We start from the raw sequence: 18,685 nt of genomic DNA, 5'->3' as shown, positions 1-18,685 counted from the left end.
TGGCTTGACTGTGAATTGATGGCTCTCAGCTCAGTTCCAGGTCCCCTAGCATCAAGCAGCGCTCCCTGGACTTTAATAACCCTTGTCATTAAAGCTGGATGAACAGTGTAGCAGCTGCCAGAACACCATCAAGAACTCTCAACAGGTTCATTCTCCCAGTACACCCTGCCCTTGGCTCCCGATTCCCACTTCGATGGCTGACAGTCCCCGCACAGTCCCACCACCCGTCCTGCATGCAGTATTGGCTCTGTAGTGCTGTAGGGATTGGTGCTGAGAGCAGCACTAGAGTTAAAGTTGAAACCGGATTTTCCTTTGCAGTCTAGTTCTGTTCTGCTGTCAGTGTTTTTTGGAGCAAATTCTTGATGTATACTCTGAGAACGACATATTGGAGGGAGTCACATTGCGTGGGGAAATGGACTGGCGCCAAGTGCAGCAACAGCAGAAAATCCCTGAGTATGGATAGATTGCTCCCAGCTGTGCTACACAGGAGTGCCAGGAGCCAGTGTGTCAGGCACAGCAACATACCCCACAGAGAGCTTTCTCCAGAAGAATCACTGTCAGAGGGGTTGAGGCAGGAAAATTTGCCTAACTGAAGGCTCCAGGCACCCATATCCCTGGGACAGAAGTTTCTCCAGCTGCTCCTCCCACCTCATACAACAGCATCTGCCTGAACCCCAGAGGTGATAAACCTTGCTGTTACAGAGAGACTCTGGGCGGGAGGAGGAGGGGGAAAGGAGGAGAGAGAGAGCAAGCGGGGAATGGAAAGATGAGAAAAATCACCGGAGGGTCTTTGATAGAGGGAGGCACAGACTGGCTTACCTCCCTCCTCTGGCTCCTGCAAGTCCAGCTCTGTCCCCATGTCCCAGAACTGCATGGTCCTATACATGGCGTCAGGGGCTGTCAAGGTTCCTTCCCCACCCTGAACTCTAGGGTACAGATGTGGGGACCTGCATGAAAACCCCCTAAGCTTATTCTTACCAGCTTAGGTTAAAAGCTGCCACCACCAAAGTGTTACACAACGAACAGGGGAAGTGCCCACTTGGAAACGTCTCCCCCCCACAGAATATCCCCCCAAGCACTACACCCCCTTTCCTGGGGAAGGCTTGATAAAAATCCTCACCAATTTGCACAGGTGAACACAGACCCAAACCCTTGGATCTTAAGAACAATGAAAAAGCAATCAGATTCTTAAAAGAAGAATTTTAATTAAAGAAAAAGTAAAAGAATCACCTCTGTAAAATCAGGATGGTAAATACCTTACAGGGTAATCAGATTCAAAACATAGAGAATCTGTCTAGGCAAAGTTACAAAAAGACACAAAAACAGGAATATACATTCCATTCAGCACAACTTATTTTATCAGCCATTTAAACAAAACAGAATCTAACGCATATCTAACTAGATTGCTTACTAACTTTCTACAGGAGTTCTGACCTGCATTCCTGCTCTGGTCCCGGCAAAAGCATCACACGGACAGAGAGGACCCTTTTTTTCTCCCCCCCCCGGCTTTGAAAGTATCTTGTCTCCTCATTGGTCATTGGTGCCAGCGAGGTTATCTTAGCTTCTTAACCCTTTACAGGTGAAAGGGTTTTGCCTCTGGCCAGGAGGGATTTAAAGGTGTTTACCCTTCCCTTTATATTTATGACAGGGGCGGGCTGAGATCTCAGCTAGTGGGGCTGCCTCTCCCTCTCTGAGTGTATGGCATCGGACATGGAGCTCAGGGCTTGTTCTGCTGAATAATTCAGAGCAGCGTGATGGACCCAACAGATCTGAGAGCGTGTGAATCTCTACAGTGCCTTGCGGGCCTCAATCAGCACAGGGGCCTCAGAGAGGCTGTGTGCCTCTCCTGTGCAGAGGCAGATGGGGACAGATTGGCAAAGGCTAGAGCAGCCTGAGGGCTGCCCTAAGTAATAGGCTTTCTAAGCATTGTGGCAGCAGAGGTTAGCTGGGGTGCAAGACTCCGCAGGCCATGTCTCCTGTCCCTGAACGCTCCCTGTACCAGTGCTTCTGAAGGGGTGGCACAGAGCTGGGAGATCCAATCCTCTTTGCACAGCTTAGCAGGGGCAACGTATCCCCAGAGCGAGAGTGAATCCCCTGCATGGGGGAAGCAGGCCAGGCAATTCTTTCCAGAGCCCAAAATGTCCCAGACCTATCTGTTACAACAGGACAGGGAATAAGGCCCAGCTGACACCCGCACAGAGGAGAGCGTTGAGGTTGTCTGGCCTAGGAGGGCAGGGACTGTGTGTGATAGAAGAGGTGCTGTGGGAAGTCCGTGGCTTTAGAATAGGTTCTGTGGTGCTGGGTGTTGTATCATTGTTCCTTCGGAACTCGAAGTGCTTTTCCAGAAGCATTTACGTATGAATAGTCCCAGGCCCCGTACCATCTTGTGATCTCTCACGAGCAGACCCTCCCCAGCAGGAACTGTGCAAGAATTAATTCCTCAGTAGGAGATTCCCTCAACCCTGTACGTTGTCGGAGACGTCAGAGCCAGACGTTCAGAGACGTGTGCACCAAGCGTTCCCAAAGAAACCCAGACGAAACAGCTACCTCCCTGAATAGGCTTAGCCCACTGACTAAGAGCCAGCGCACTAACCTGTTGTACCACAGCCATGGTTTGCGAAGATAATGGGAGGAAGCAGGTGGTGCGAGGCTTGTCGCTGGCTTTTCTCCAGGAGGCTATTGCTGCCTCCAGGCGGAGTTTGTAGAGAACTCTGTAAACGGTACAGCTTGGAGAAAATATTTACACCAGGGCTTGGTGTAAACTGGAGGGCGGGGAGGTGGAGGAATGCCAGCTCTTTGAGGGGGATATCTCAGCCAGACCATTAGCAGCACATTACGATAGGGACCATGAGCAGCAGTCCGTATCCCCCCACCCAACCCCAGCTTCAAGTTGCGCCGTGCCGCATCGTGCAGGTGCCTCTCTGGGCTCCACAGCTCAGTTTGGGCCGAGTTTTGCTCTTACAGCAGGGATTCAACCACTTTGTTAATGTGAAAAGTGCGAATAGCCTTCAACATGACAGCACGTGCTCTGAGTGTGGAATGGGTTTTCTGAGAATGTACCACAACATCTGTTAAATAGTTTGAATAAAAACTAATTAAAAAGGGATCCTCTAAGATTTTGAGAACCCTATGTCAGACCTTTTCTGTCTGAGATGATCTGAACAGAATAACTCTAACTCTTCCAACTTCCCAGAATCATAGAATATCAGGGTTGGAAGGGACCTCAGGAGGTCATCAGAGACTTAGGATGCACTGAAATCCTGCACACTGACCATGTTTCCAGCCACGTTTTAGAGGCAATGGCCATTTTTGACATTACTCAGAGTGAAAGTTTCTCCTTCAGCAGAGGCTGGCCTATAGCCTGTCAGAGAATGCCATGAGCTGCCCCATTTCAGAATGGGCTGCCATCTTTTATTGTTCTCAATAGGGCCGAAGTTCCAGGTCCCCTCAGCAGATATGTCCACTGCCTCCATTTGCTGGCTCTTTGCAGGGCTCCTGAATCTGCTTCCGAGCAACACAGGATGCTGCTACCGTTTTCACTGCTGGAAGCAACAGCAGGTAGGAGCCATTTTGAAAGAGAACTCTTCACAGAAGATCAGGGTTGGAAGGGACCTCAGGAGGTCATCTAGTCCCACCCTCTTCTCAAAGCAGGACCAATCCCCAACTAAATCATCCCAGCCAGGGCTTTGTCAAGCCTGAGCTTAAAAACCTCTAAGGATGGAGATCCCACCACCTCCCTAGGTAACGCATTCCAGTGCTTCACCACCCTCCTACTGAAATAGTGTTTCCTAATATCCAACCTAGACCTCCCCCACTGCATCTTGAGACCATTGCTCCTTGTTCTGTCATCTGCCACTTCTGAGAACAGCCGAGCTCCATCCTCTTTGGAACCCCCCTTCGGGTAGTTGAAGGCTGCTATCAAATCCCCCCTCACTCTTCTCTTCTGTAGACTAAATAAACCCAGTTCCCTCAGCCTCTCCTCGTAAGTCATGTGCCCCAGCCCCCGCATAATTTGTGTTGCCCTCCCCTGGACTCTCTCCAATTTGTCCACATCCTTTCTGTAGTGGGCGGCCCAAAACTGGACGCAATACTCCAGGTGTGGCCTCACCAGTGCTGTTTCTTGGAAGCTGATTTCATTTTGCAACCTCTGATGACCTTTGTTAAAAAAATAACAGCAAAAAGTGACCATTTCCTCTAATTATTTATCCTCTAAAACTGACGCAGGGTCAGAAACCTGTGTGCATGCGGATATGTGATTGCATTCAGGAGGTGCGGGAGGGAGAGAGAATCTGCAAAACTTTCTTTAGTGCAGGAATAGCAAGGGCAGCTGGGAATGCTCTACATGTCTCAGCCAGCAGGGACTCCTCCAAGAAATCTGGACTCCAGCCAGGCCTGCCCTTTGCCTGGGAGCAGCAGTGCAGGGGAAGTGTCTGGGAGGGGAGTATGCAGAGCCCTTGGGGATGCACTGCAAGAACGGGCAGGTCTCAGGCTCCTTATCTTTAGCTGAGGTGCATGGAGTCTTCTCTGCCCCAACACATGCCTATGGGCAGAGGCAGATAAAGATTTATTGGGGCCCTGGGCACAAAGAATATTCCCCCCACCCCATTCCCTGCTTCTCCCCTTCTCCCCAAGGCCACGGCACCTGCCCTGGCCAGAAGCAGGGCCATGATAAGAGCTGTCTGGTGCGCCCAGAACCCTCTACCTGCCCAGGGCAGTGTGCCCTGGAGGGTAGGGACATGGGCTGGGGGCTGCTCTCAGGGCCCCTGGCCCCCCCACCCAGGGCAGGTGGAGGATCTGGGGTTCCTCACAGCTGCCTGGGCTCCCTGGGTGGCTCTTACCACAGCCTAAGGCAGTGGTCCCCAATATGCGTCATATGCCAACATTTGGGAGGGGTATGGCAAGGCCTGGGTCAGCCCCCATGGGGAGTGGGGAGGGAGCGTGCCCCAGTAACGGTGCCGCTCCTGACCACGGCCCCAGCCACAGCTACAGCCCCACTCCTGGCCCCTGGCCCCTGGCTCCCAACCCCCAATCCTGGCTCTGCCCCTACTCCTGGCTCTGGCTCCCAGAGGCATGCAGACTGGGTAAGCGGGGAGGGGGGCGGGCGGGCACCAAAAAAGTTTGGGAACTACTGGCCTAGGCCATATGTCCAATTTTGGCCCCGGTTTGGCCTCTTGCCAACTGATAATCAATTGGCAAGAGCAAATGAGATAAATGCCCAGTTTTGCCAAAAAGGGGATTGGGGGGCTGAGTGGCAGGGCTTGGGGGGGGGGGGTGAGCAGTGGGACTTGGGCCAGGCCCACACAGGGAGCAAGGGGGTTGGGCCAGCTCCACTCGGGGGCTGGGGAGGGGCTTGGGCCAGCGCCTCATGTGGGGGCAGGCAAATATGGTCACCCTCCCATAGCCAGGCTCCAGCTTCTGGCCTGGCCAGGGTGTGGGGCCTCGGGGGAAGAGGAGGAGCAGGGGTAGGGGCCAGAGTTCCGGTGCTCTTGCGGGGTGCCCTCCAATTGGCTGGGGCCTTTGGGCAGGTGTCCCATGGGCCCGTGTGGTAATCCGCCACAGCCTAGGGGCGGCAGACAGCGCCACCCGGAAATAGACTGCCGGGCTCCAGGATCGTTCTGGAATCTCCAGGAGTAAAGATTAACCTTTAATTAAAGGTTATGTTGTGTGATGACACCTCCAGGAATACGTCCAACCAGCACTGGCAACCCCAGCCAGAAACAAGCACCATCTCGCGGCAGCAGGCCCAGCCCAGGCGCAAAGTGTGTGTGGGGGGAGGGGGGGGGGGAGCGGTCCACCATTATTCCTCAGACTGGCCTCTAGGGTGAACACCACTTCTTGCTTCACTCGTGTGTGCCCCCAGAGTGCACACACTGTGTTCTCAGCCCTATGCACCCCCCCCTTTATCATCCATATAGCCAGCCCTGCTCCCAAGGGAGCCCCTCGTCCCCCTACTTTCTGGCCTGCAGGTCCCCCTGGGGGGGTCCGTTCCCACACTGCTGCCTCACAGGGACTCTCCCGCAGCTCTTGCCTGGGCTGTTTGCCCTGTGAGCCACACTTAGGCTGCAAGTTCCACCCCCAGCCCCATTAAGTGTACCCTGCGCCTGCCCCATTCCCAGGCTGTAACACCAGGGGTGCAACAGCTGATTCTCAGGTCCTGCCTTGTGGGGAGCTGCCAGCCCATGCTACTCAGAACCCCTTTAGGCCCCTCTGTTCATCCATTCAGCTGCAGGGCCCCCAGTCTCTGCTCCCCACAGGCTCTGTGCCTGGCCTGCTGGCCAGCCAGCCTGTGTCCTACTGCCACAGCTCCAGTCCTCTCCTGCTGCTGGGGCCCAAAGAACTCCTTCCTTAGTCTTATCCTCCTGCAGCCCAGGAGAGCCGTGGGTCTGCTCCCCTACGCCTGCTGACCTGCCCATGGGGAAGGGAGAAAAGCAGTGAATCTGCTGCTCAGCAGGTTGCTCTGAGTAATTGCTGCCTTTCTCTGGTGATCCTCAGGCACCTGTCACACTGGTGCCAATTCTCTGCACCCAGCCCAGCCAATTATACCAGTGCATTGGCTGCAGCGTCCCCACTCTGAGTCAACAGCTTTTCGTACCCACTCCAGCTCCCTTTGTCCTGGAATGGGATCCAGCAGCTCAGTGAAGGGACGCTCCCGGCTGGAATGAGAGGGCTCTGCCAGCCAAGGTCCCAAGGACAGTGCTGAGCTGGGGGAATACTGCTGCTGTCTGTGGGTGAGAACGGACCCAAGGGACAAAGATGCTGAATCTTGATTTAGAGTCTACAGGGACGCTGAGCTACTGGGTTCAGCCAGCCTAAAGGACGCTGCGCCTCTCTGCAGATCCCATGACATGGGACATGTTGCCGAGTGGTGCAAAGAGGGGGTTGGGCCCCAAGGCTCTGGGCTTCTAGTCTTGTCTCTGCCACTGAGCTTAGATTTATTTATCAATGTGCTTGCAGGTGACAGGAGATGAAGCCATAGGCAAGCTCTGAGGTTCCCATCAGAGCCTCAGGAGAGGAGACGCACAGCCTCCCAGTCCTCTGCCGCTACCAGCGCCTAGCACAGTCCAGCACTCAGCCTCATAAGCTCTACGGCAGTGGTCCCCAAATTGTGGGGCATGCCCCTATGGGAGCATGGAGGAAAGTTTGTGGGGTATAGGGAGGCTTGGGCCAGGGTTGCGGAGGGAGCACCACCCAGCCCAGCTCTGCTCCGGTCTCTCCCTCAGCCACGGCTCTGCTCTCTGCCCCGCCCCAGCCCCGCCCTGCCTTGCCCCGCCCAGCCCCCAGCCGCAGCTCTACTCCTGGCCCCAGACCCACCCACAGCTGTGGCTCCAGCCTCAGCCCCCTTACCCCTGTCTGCACACCCCCCAGCCCCCAGGAGTGCAGCCCTACTCCTGGCCGCCCGGCTCCTGGGGGGCACAGGAGGCATGACATAAAAAGTTTGGGGACCACTGCTCTACGGTAACACAAATAAATAACTAATAACTGAGCTGTGCCTGGCTCTGGAGCACCTTGGGTCATAGAGGTCTGGGTCCCCAGGCCCGGCTGCAAGGCCCTGGGGGATTTCTTTGTGTCTGCTGCTGCTGGGGGGCTCCATGGGGGGTTCTGGTGAGGGCAGGAGGCCAGGACAGATTGTTGCTGAGCTCAGGATCCAGAAGCCACTCAGCCTTGTGGTGCAACAAGGAAGAACGCTGTGATGAGATTATGTCAGCGGCCCCCCAGAGAGTGAAGCCTCATGAGCGTGAGCCTTGTGGAGGGGTGTGGAGCAGAGGAGCTGCCAGGGCATCCAAGCTGGGCGCGGCATTCCTCCCAACAGTCATTCTGGCTTCCCCACCTGACACTTCTCTTCAAACCAGATCTAGTCTGGGCTGGATAAATCACAGACACTGCAGAGCGTGTGGCTGGCTCAGAGCCTTCACGTGGATCCACCCCTCTAAGGGTTAAATCAGAAGACTGAGCTCGGTGCAGCAGATGACCCAGCAGAGTGTTAATAATCAGGCTGTGGGTGAGTCTGGCTGGAGGAGCAGGCCGGGCAGCACTGAAGAGGCTGGTTCCGCATCACTCACAAATGGGCGTGGGGCCCATCTGGGAAACCACAGACCCAGGCTGTGCCCAGTGCCCAGGGCAGATGCTTTTACTGAGCAGGAGCTAGGTCGCACTGCCTGTGCTGGCAGCGGGAGCTGACAAGGCAGGTGGATGGTGCTGCCATGGCCTGGATTGGCAGGGGCTGGAATTCAGGGCCTGTGAGTTAATGCCCAGGTGCAGGGTATCAGGGCTGGAGCCAAATCCTTGGATTTCGGTGCCCCTGCTGGGGGCAATTCTGCACCAGATGCAGGAGGTTTTTACTGGATACACAAACAAAAGCTGTGCCCGGGTGGTTTATCTTGCGATTCAGATGAGGTCAATTTATCTCCCCACACACTCAGCTTTCGAGATGCCAAGGATCTTTGTATCCCAGCCTCAGAACTGCAGCGTGGAAACAGGAGCAAGGCGAAGCTGGGGATGCGGCTTGGTAGTTGGGAAGGGACCCTTGTGGGGTTGGTCCCCAGAGGAGCAGGTTCGGATTGGGGGATAAGCACGCTAGCTGGATGTTGCTGCTAAAATGTTCAGCTGTGAAGCAGTTAACTGTCATTTAAATTATCCGTAGGTTTCAGAGACAACCCCCCACTGAAATGAACAGGCTGTTTTCACCTCTTTTGTTTCAGGCTCTCTGCAGGCTCAGGCTGTCCCTGCTTCTTGGTCTCATTCTGCTCACATTTCTAGGGGGGTTTTGTGACCAGGAGGGCTGGCATTATTGTAGAGGAGCTGAGAGTCCAGGGCAGGGAGGGTTCTGTGATTAACCACACAGCTACAGCATGGCAGACACCACAGCCCCTGATCAATGCCGGACTCTCACTAACCCCAGTACTGCACTCAGAGGGTTAAATGACAGGCATTCTTAGCCTAGGGTTAGGTCAGCCCTGCTCACCCCCCCCCCCCCCGCCCCAGGCAGCACTGTTGTCCTAGCCCAGAAACAGGGTGGAAGCAAAATGAGGGGCAAGGGGGCTCTCAGGACTCCAGTGGGGCCCATCATGGAGGGAAGCTGCTGAAGCTGAGGGTGGCTGCAGAGATGAGATGCATTAACAATGAGATGCAAGCCATCTTGGAAGGCCATGGGAGGGGGGCCGGAGGGCTGCACTCAGCCACAGGACCAGGCTTTGGTGGCTGTCGGGTGAATTCTGCAATGCTTAAATAAACTGATGTGGGCATTAAATACAAGCGCCCTGAGCCTTAACAAGGAGACGCCAAGGCCATGGAGGCACTAACTATGCTGCATGGGTGTGCTGGGAACATCAGCACATGTGGGGCCACCTGAGTCAGGCTCTGAGCACCAAGCACAAGACTGTAATTAACAAGCAAATTGCACCCATAGGCTTAGGTGTAGTTTGACTTCTCTATTGGGGGCATGGGGGTGGGAGGGAAGGACTTTAATCATACATATAGATCTACCGATTGTTCGTGGTACAATTGTTAGTGGTAGTTAAATTACAGTGTACCCAAAATCACAAATACAGTTTACATTCATTATTTAATCACCCTTTTTTTATTTTAACTTAATTATTTGCCATGTTTACCAGCTACCACTTAAAAAATCAGCATTTGCTTAAACACAAATTATTGACAGGTTTCAGAGTAACAGCCGTGTTAGTCTGTATTCACAAAAAGAAAAGGAGTACTTGTGGCACCTTAGAGACTAACCAATTTGTTTGAGCATGAGCTTTCGTGAGCTACAGCTCACTTTATCGGATGCATACTGTGGAAACTGCAGCAGACTTTATATACACACAGGAGGGACAGCTCAGTGGTTTGAGCATTGGCCTGCTAAACCCAGGGTTGTGAGTTCAATCCTTGAGGGGGCCATTTAAGGATCTGGGGCAAAAATTGGGGATTGGTCCTGCTTTGAGCAGGGGGTTGGACTAGATGATCTCCTGAGGTCCCTTCCAACCCTAATATTCTATGATTCAGTGAGAATATGAAACAATACCTCCTCCCACCCCACTTTCCTGCTGGTAATAGCTTATCTAAAGTGATCATCAAGTTGGGCCATTTCCAGCACAAATCCAGGTTTTCTCACCCTCCGCCCCCCCCCCCCCCCCCAAATTCACTCTCCTGCTGGTGATAGCCCATCCAAAGTGATAACTCTCTACACAAGGATGTAGACGATGGATCGTGTGGTAAACACATAAACACATAGGGTAAACACATAAACACCACCCTATACCGGAAACCTACTGACCGCTATTCCTACCTGCATGCCTCCAGCTTTCACCCTGACCATACCACACGATCCATCGTCTACAGCCAAGCTCTGCGATACAACCGCATTTGCTCCAACCCCTCAGACAGAGACAAACACCTACAAGATCTCTGTCAAGCTTTCTTACAACTACAATACCCACCTGCGGAAGTAAAGAAACAGATTGATAGAGCCAGAAGAGTTCCCAGAAGTTACCTACTACAGGACAGGCCTAACAAAGAAAATAACAGAACACCACTAGCCGTCACCTTCAGCCCCCAACTAAAACCCCTCCAACGCATTATTAAGGATCTACAACCTATCCTAAAGGATGACCCAACACTCTCACAAATCTTGGGAGACAGGCCAGTCCTTGCCTACAGACAGCCCCGCAACCTGAAGCAAATACTCACCAACAACCACATACCACACAACAGAACCACTAACCCAGGAACTTATCCTTGCAACAAAGCCCGTTGCCAACTGTGCCCACATATCTATTCAGGGGACACCATCACAGGGCCTAATAACATCAGCCACACTATCAGAGGCTCGTTCACCTGCACATCCACCAATGTGATATATGCCATCATGTATATCAGAGGGGCATTGCTGATGTATATCAGCATGATATACATCAGCAATGCCCCTCTGCCATTTACATTGGTCAAACTGGACAGTCTCTACGTAAAAGAATAAATGGACACAAATCAGATGTCAAGAATTATAACATTCATAAACCAGTCGGAGAACACTTCAATCTCTCTGGTCACGCAATCACAGACATGAAGGTCGCTATCTTAAAACAAAAAAACTTCAAATCCAGACTCCAGCGAGAAACTGCTGAATTGGAATTCATTTGCAAATTGGATACTATTAATTTAGGCTTAAATAGAGACTGGGAGTGGCTAAGTCATTATGCAAGGTAGCCTATTTCCCCTTGTTTTTTCCTCCCCCCCCCCCCCCCCCGATGTTCTGGTTTAACTTGGATCTAAACTTGGAGAGTGGTCAGTTTGGGTGAGCTATTACCAGCAGGAGAGTGAGTTTGTGTGTGTATGGGGGTGGGAGGGTGAGAAAACCTGGATTTGTGCTGGAAATGGCCCACCTTGATTATCATGCACATTGTAGGGAGAAAAGGAGTACTTGTGGCACCTTAGAGACTAACCAATTTATTTGAGCATGAGCTTTCGTGAGCTACAGCTCACTTCATCAGATGCATACCGTGGAAACTGCAGCAGACTTTATATATACACAGAGAATATGAAACAATACCTCCTCCCACCCCACTGTCCTGCTGGTAATAGCTTATCTAAAGTGATCATCAGGTGGGCCATTTCCAGCACAAATCCAGGTTTTCTCACTCTCCACCCCCCCACACAAATTCACTCTCCTGCTGGTGCTAGCCCATCCAAAGTGACAACTCTTTACATAATCAAGTCGGGCTATTTCCTACAGGAAATAGCCCGACTTGATTATGTAAAGAGTTGTCACTTTGGATGGGCTAGCACCAGCAGGAGAGTGAATTTGTGTGGGGGGGTGGAGGGTGAGAAAACCTGGATTTGTGCTGGAAATGGCCCACCTGATGATCACTTTAGATAAGCTATTACCAGCAGGACAGTGGGGTGGGAGGAGGTATTGTTTCATATTCTCTGTGTATATATAAAGTCTGCTGCAGTTTCCACGGTATGCATCTGATGAAGTGAGCTGTAGCTCACGAAAGCTCATGCTCAAATAAATTGGTTAGTCTCTAAGGTGCCACAAGTACTCCTTTTCTTTTTGCGAATACAGACTAACACGGCTGTTACTCTGAAACCTGTCATTGTAGGGAGAGTGGTCACTTTGGATGAGCTGTTACCAGCAGGATAGTGAGTTTGTGTGTGTGGTTTTTGGGAGGGGGGTGAGGGGGTGAGAGAACCTGGATTTGTGCAGGAAATGGCCCAACTTGATTATCATGCACATTGTGTAGAGAGTTGTCACTTTGGATGGGCTATCACCAGCAGGAGAGTGAATTTGTGGGGGGCGGTGGAGGGTGAGAAAACCTGGATTTGTGCTGGAAATGGCCCACCTGATGATCACTTTAGATAAGCTATTACCAGCAGGACAGTGGGGTGGGAGGAGGTATTGTTTCATATTCTCTGTGTGTATATAAAGTCTGCTGCAGTTTCCACAGTATGCATCCGATGAAGTGAGCTGTAGCTCACGAAAGCTCATGCTCAAACAAATTGGTTAGTCTCTAAGGTGCCACAAGTACTCCTTTTCTTTTTACAAATTATTGAATAAACAGAACCGAGCACTTTCATGTAACTATGGCTCATAACTCCCTGGTTTGAGAGTTACATAAAGATTGTCTTAATATAGAAATACTGTATTTATCTTAATGTAGAAGCAATTGTCTTTCCCTACGGTTAGCTTTTCTCGGTTTTAGCTAAAGTAAAATAATTTGATGGCTCTAAATTAAAACAGAGTAATATTTTACTCAAATTAAAACTTTCATAGGCCACAGAGTCACTTTTCCACAGGTGTTTTGCATCATCCTATAGCATCTAATAGAAAATTATAACTATGCTGTAGCTTTTTAGAGTAATTTCTCAAGATGCTTGATCCAATGCCCATTGAAGTCAATAGGAGTCTCTGGTGAGGTCTACACTACACACACTGCGGTAACATGTTACTGAGGGGTGTGCCAAATTCATCCCCTGATCGATGTAGTTATAGCGAACCTAACCCCCCGGGTAGACAGAGCTATGTTGGTAGGAGGGCTTCTCTCTCCCATCGGCTTAAAGCATCCTCCCCAGACGTGCTACAGCAGTGCAGCCAGGGCTGGCCCTAGGGGTGGGTTGGCTAGGCCCCTGCCCAGGGTGGATAGCCAAGAGGGCACAGTGCTGGTAAATCCCACCCACTTGACCTGCCGATAGCGGGGCTTAGAGGCAGCCAGCCGGGCATGGCAGCGTCTGGAGAGGGTGGACGGACTGAGCTGCGGGGGGAGGGGGAAAGAAGGGGGGGCAGCTGGAGCAGCCAGGTAACTGCTCTGAAGTGGGGGTGCCCCTCCTCCCCGCTGCCCTGCTCCACTGAGTCTGCAGCAACCGCTGCTCCTGCCTCCCCCTCTGCCCCCACCCATGGAGCCGCCCTGGCCAAGCTCAGGACCTGGAGCGTGGCTCCTGTGTGCTGGAGAGGAGGCTTGCTGTTGTCAGGCTGTCCCCCTCCCCCGAACCCGTGTACCCAGTCTCTGCTGAGCTGGGGTGGGGGTGAGGGGGAGCCTGTCTGTGCTGGTGCCTCCATATCTGGAGTGGGAGCTGGCGCTGCTGTTCAGGCTCCTCGTGGTCTTCTTAAACAGACAGCGCACTGACACACTCGGCACACACACACACTCCCCCAGTACACACACTCCCTCTCTCACACACACACACACACACACTCCCCCAGTACACTAGGGTGACCACACATCCGAGCACCCCCGCCCACGTGTGGCTGGCCCGAGCCGCTCACCTGAGCCTCCGTCCCTGCGCCAGGTGCAGGCGGGATTCGGGTGAGCAGCAACACACATGGTGACCATATTTCCCAAAGGCTGGGAATGGCACTGCTGCTCATGCGAGTCCTGCCTCCCCCCTGCACAGGGCTGGCATCGCCGCTCGCCCCCACTCACGCTCCTCTGCACCCCACCTTTTTTGACAAAAGGGGCATTTCTCCCGTTTGCTCTTTCCAACTGATCAAATTATCAAGAGCAAATGGGACAAATGACTTTTTCCAAAAAAGCACTGTCCTGGCCAAAATGAGACATATGGTCACCCTACAACATACAATACACACCCCCCCCCCAACACTCCCCCGGCCCGCAAACGCTCAGAGAGGGATGCCTGGCCAGCACCAGCCGCCAGTGCTGAATTTGTGGGGGGGGGCTCAGCCCCGGCATCTCTTCCAATACAAATTAAGCACTGGGGGGAGGCAGTGGGGCCTGGAGGTGATGGGGGGGAACTGTGGGGATCAGGGGCGATGGGGGAGAGCTCTGAGGGTCAGGGACAATGGGGGGTGGTGTGCCTGCGGGGGTCAGGAGCGCCAAAATACAAGTGTGCCTATGGCACCATTTTCATGAAGGTCAGCCCTGGGCACAACTACATCAGTGCAGCTGCGCTGATGTAATTTTCAAGTGTGGACCTGCCCTTTGACGTCTAGCTTTTTCTAGGGGTGTTAGAAGAGGCCACAGAGCCCCACGATGTTGCTAAAGACACCTGTTGGTTCCACCTCTATTGATGCAGTTGAATTCAGCTTTCAGTTTGTTCCCCAAACTCCAGGCAAGCATGCGGGAGGGGAAGAAAAGGGAAAGCAACATCAACAAAACAAGATTTGTACAGCCCACTCCAAACTGAGATCTCCGTCTTGCACATAAGTTCCCCGTTTCTCACCCTTTGCATGAAGCAGATCTGCCTGCATCGCTTGCCACAGAGTTAATTGCATTTTTAATAAACACTTTGTATTTATTAACCATACTAAACTGAAATTAAATCCTCATATGACGTGTCAAAATATGTCTTTCAGAAAGACTGGTAGCTCCGATTTTCTCTTTTCCTATGTCACCTTTTTAGAAAGAAATACGCTCTGTTCCCCCGAAATGGGAGGGCTAATGTCTTTTGCACACATCAAACAAACCCATTGCTAAAGTCTGTCCCCAGCCCCTCCACACCAGGTGCACCAAGATAGCAAGTGAGAGGGACAGAGTCTCACAGGAATGCCCAGCCCTGCCCCGCAATCCAGGTGTGGGACAGGCAGTGTCCAAGCCTCAGCCTGGCAGTGTCCAAGGGTGGAGGGGATCAGTGTGGGGGAATGCAGGTGCGGGGTAAGAGGGTTCTGTGTGGGGCAATCTTGGTGTGAGTGGCTGTCACGGAGTGTGGAAGAGTCAGGACCCGGCACCCCCCACTTCCTAAGGTTCACTGAGACTCTCAGCCAGCCAGTAAAACAGAAGGTTTATTAGACAACAGGAACACATTCTAAAACAGAGCTTGTAGGTACAGAGAACAGGACCCCTCAGTCAGGTCCATCTTGGAGGGTAGGGAGCCCAGACCCCGGTTCTGGGCCTCTCTCCATTTCCCTGGCCAGCCAAACTGAAGCCCCCTCCAGCCCCTCCTCTGGCCTTTGTCTCTCCCCGGGCCAGGACACCACCTGATCTCTTTGTTCTCCAAAACCTTCAGTTGTTGGAGAACAAACAGGGGAGGGGCCCAGGCTATCAGTTGCTAGGAGACAGGGTGTCGGCCATTCTCTGTGCAGACAGCATCACACCTGCCTAGAGCTCTGCAACTATCACACACCCTTATCCCACCACCTTATACTTAAGATACTTAAGAAATGCATAGGAGAAACTGAGGCACCCACACAGTATTCAGAGAAAACATTAAGAACATTCCCACTTCGTCAAAGTGGCTCAGTGCGGGGTCCGGATGCAGGGGGAATTTGAACGCATAGAGGCTCATTGTGGGGTTCTGGGTGCAGAAGGAATGGGACTCTGCAGGGGGGTGGGTCCAGGTGAAGGTGGGTGGGGCTCAGTGGGGGAGGGGTCTGGGTGCACAGGGGTTGGGCAGACGGGGCGGGGGGAGTGGGTCCCCATACAGTGACCCCTCCCCACCGCAGCTGAGAAGTGATGGGGACAGGAAGTTGGGGAGAGGTGCAGAGCTTCCTGCAGCCGGGGGTGGTTCTGACTGGCCCCAGTGGCTCCCAGCAGGGGCAGTCCAGTCATCCTCTCCCCCACACCCCCAGCCGGGACTAACAACTGACAGCTCACCTGGGTTGGGAAGCAGCTTAGGCGCCTGGCTATCCTCGGTGAAAATAGCCACAGCCCAGTTGGGGAAAGTGACCAGCAGGCACAGAGCTTCCGGCATCACTGCTCCCCCCACCCGAAAGTTCCAGAGCTAAGGGAGAAAACTGGGCGCCCCTCCATGCGTCACCTCTGCCTCCTATTCAATTTGGGGAGGCAAGGCCCTCCCATACCCCCCAATCTCCACCCATGCCCATAGGACTGAACCTCACTTTACTGCTTCCTTTGCCCCTCGTGCCTCCCACTGTCCTTGCCCCTCCCAGTAACACGGCCACTCCCTAGGCAGCCCAGCTCTCTGGCAGAGGCCAGTTCTCCTGGCGCCGTCTTGGGATTGAGTGACACTTGGGCTGGGCTGGTCAGACCTGGGCAAACCAGTTACAAAGCTGTCACTCACAAAGGGACTAAGCAGTGTTTAATTTGTGCTAGGGCTTGCCAAGGTTGAGCCCCGACACCTCTAAGCTTGACAGTTCACAGTCCCGGCACCTCTGGGCCTGGCAGTTCACAGCCCCGGCACCTCTGGGCCTGGCAGTTCACAGCCCCGGCACCTCTGGGCCTGGCAGTTCACAGCCCCGGCACCTCTGGGCCTGGCAGTTCACAGCCCCGGCACCTCTGGGCTGGGCAGTTCACAGCCCCGGCACCTCTGGGCTTGGCAGTCCACAGCCCCGGCACCTCTGGGCCTGGCAGTTCACAGCCCCGGCACCTCTGGGCCTGGCAGTTCACAGCCCTGGCACCTCTGGGCCTGGCAGTTCACAGCCCCGGCACCTCTGGGCTTGCCACATCAGGCATGAAAGTAAAAATGTTGCTTGAGCCCTGGCACCTCTTTCCTTACACATTAAGCACTGAGACTGAGGCTCCTAAAGATGCAGACAGGCACCTAAGACTAGGTTCACAAAGGGGATTAGGCACCTACCTGCCACATTAAGTGCCTACGTCCAACGTTTAGGCACCTCTGACATCCTTAGGACCAGCACTCAGTGGCTACCTAACCCTGAAGGTGTCTAAGTCCCCCAGTGCCTAAGTTCCTGCTGGTTGGCATAGGCAAAGTTCTGATGCGGCCCCCTGTAAACAAGCAGTGCAGACCCCTTGCTCGTGCCTAAGACCCAGTGGGATTCTCAGGCCAGGCATTCCCCCGCCTAGCTCCCCTGCGCACAAGAGACAGCTGGGGTGACCAGGTCCAGCATTTTTCAGTCTTGGGTGTGCACGTGTGTGTCTCCAGAGAACCCAAAGGCCTGGGGGTTCGAGTGCTCATCAGAGTTGTGGCCAATACAGCTTCAAATCCCTGCACTATCTGAGTTGGAGCAGGGATTTAAACCTGGCTCTCCCACACCCCGGAGTGTCCTGACCTAGCAAGGAAAGTCCTTCTCTCTCTGGCCCAGTGAGTAGTGAACTGCGCACAAAGTGGAACTGCTCCAACAAGAGTGATGGAGAGTGTCAGTGACCAGGACCAGGGCAGTGGTTAGAGCAGGTGTCAGTAGCCAGGAGTCAGAGCCAAGGGTCAAAGCCAGAGTCTGAAGTCAGGAATCGGAGCCAAGGCTCAGAACCAGGCTACCTGGAGCGAGACAAGACAAGGGCAGGGTTGGGTCCAAGGCAGAAGCAGGGTTGGAACAAGGCTGGGAAACAAGCAGGCACAGAAGCTATCACAGCTGTGGGCAAGTGCTTTGAGCAGCCACTGAACTGCTGCTGCTGTTGGGCTTAGGAGCCAGTCTGCGGACCCTTCCAACCAATCAGGCAGTATAGCCAGTTAGGTAGCTTGTTACAGGCCATCTGTGCTCAGTGGCCTGGCTCTGCTGCGGCCCTGATTCCTCCCCACCCCTCGAAGGTGCCTCTAGGGGCCTTGGGGCCTGATTTCTCAGGATACTTCCAATGGAACTTTTGCAATAGGTCTAGAGCGTGGATGTTGTCTACCAGTTCCCAAGACCACTCGTCTGTATTGTTGCCTTCCCAGTCCATCAAGTATTGGAGCCTTCCCCTAACTTGCTGAAAGTCAAGAATTCAGTGGACCAAGTTCTCCTCCTCCAATAGAACCATAGAATATCAGGGTTGGAAGGGACCTCAGGAGGTCATCTAGTCCAACCCCCTGCTCAAAGCAGGACCAATCCCCAACTAAATCTTTGATCAACCCGCTGTTTGCAGGAAGAGCCAAGTCATCTCCTGTGCAGTAGGAACAGCATGGCACGAGACAAAGTGCCCCTTCTTTGTTGGGAGGTCAACGACAACCAGGCTTGGCAAGTGTCCACAGGAGTATAGCTGTTCTACAATGAAGCCCTTTGAGATCATAGACCCAAGCTGTGGAGGTGTGGGCAGGGGCTGATTGTGAGTTCTTGGTACTGGTGCAGACGTCACAGGACCTTATAGAATCCTTGATGTAAACTAGTAGGCCTGGCCACCAGCAGCACCTGGAGATCAGATTCCTGTTCTTACAATGGCCCAGGAGTGGCCAATTGTGGGATGGTGTTAATACCTGAAGCCTACATTCTTCCTGCAGTAGCATCCCTATGGCTGCTCCACTTCAGGTGCATGCACCTCTCGAGCCCTTGATCAGAGACTTTCAGTTTGCAGCTTCCATTTGGCACATGCATGCATCCTCCTTGTGCTGGACACTCAGGCTATCT

General features: G+C 53.2%; 1 protein-coding gene across 3 annotated transcripts in view; it reads left to right on the top strand.

Annotated features, from left to right (window-relative positions):
* The window catches only part of CFAP45 (cilia and flagella associated protein 45), a 61,513-nt gene that overhangs the window by 34,802 nt on the left and 8,026 nt on the right, over positions 1–18,685 (top strand). The window contains exon 12 of one of the 3 annotated variants that reach the window (XM_048828905.2): positions 14,451–14,505. The exons of the other annotated variants lie outside the window; for them this stretch is intronic. Within the exon in view, the coding sequence (XP_048684862.2) occupies positions 14,451–14,490 (40 nt within the window). The 3' untranslated portion in view covers positions 14,491–14,505. Of the gene's footprint in view, positions 1–14,450; positions 14,506–18,685 lie in introns of those variants that run through there. 3 annotated transcript variants of the gene reach the window in all.

Source organism: Caretta caretta, chromosome 24 (genome assembly GCF_965140235.1).
Source record: "Caretta caretta isolate rCarCar2 chromosome 24, rCarCar1.hap1, whole genome shotgun sequence".
Lineage (NCBI taxonomy): Eukaryota > Metazoa > Chordata > Testudines > Cheloniidae > Caretta > Caretta caretta.
This window is presented reverse-complemented; position numbering and strand designations above follow the sequence as displayed.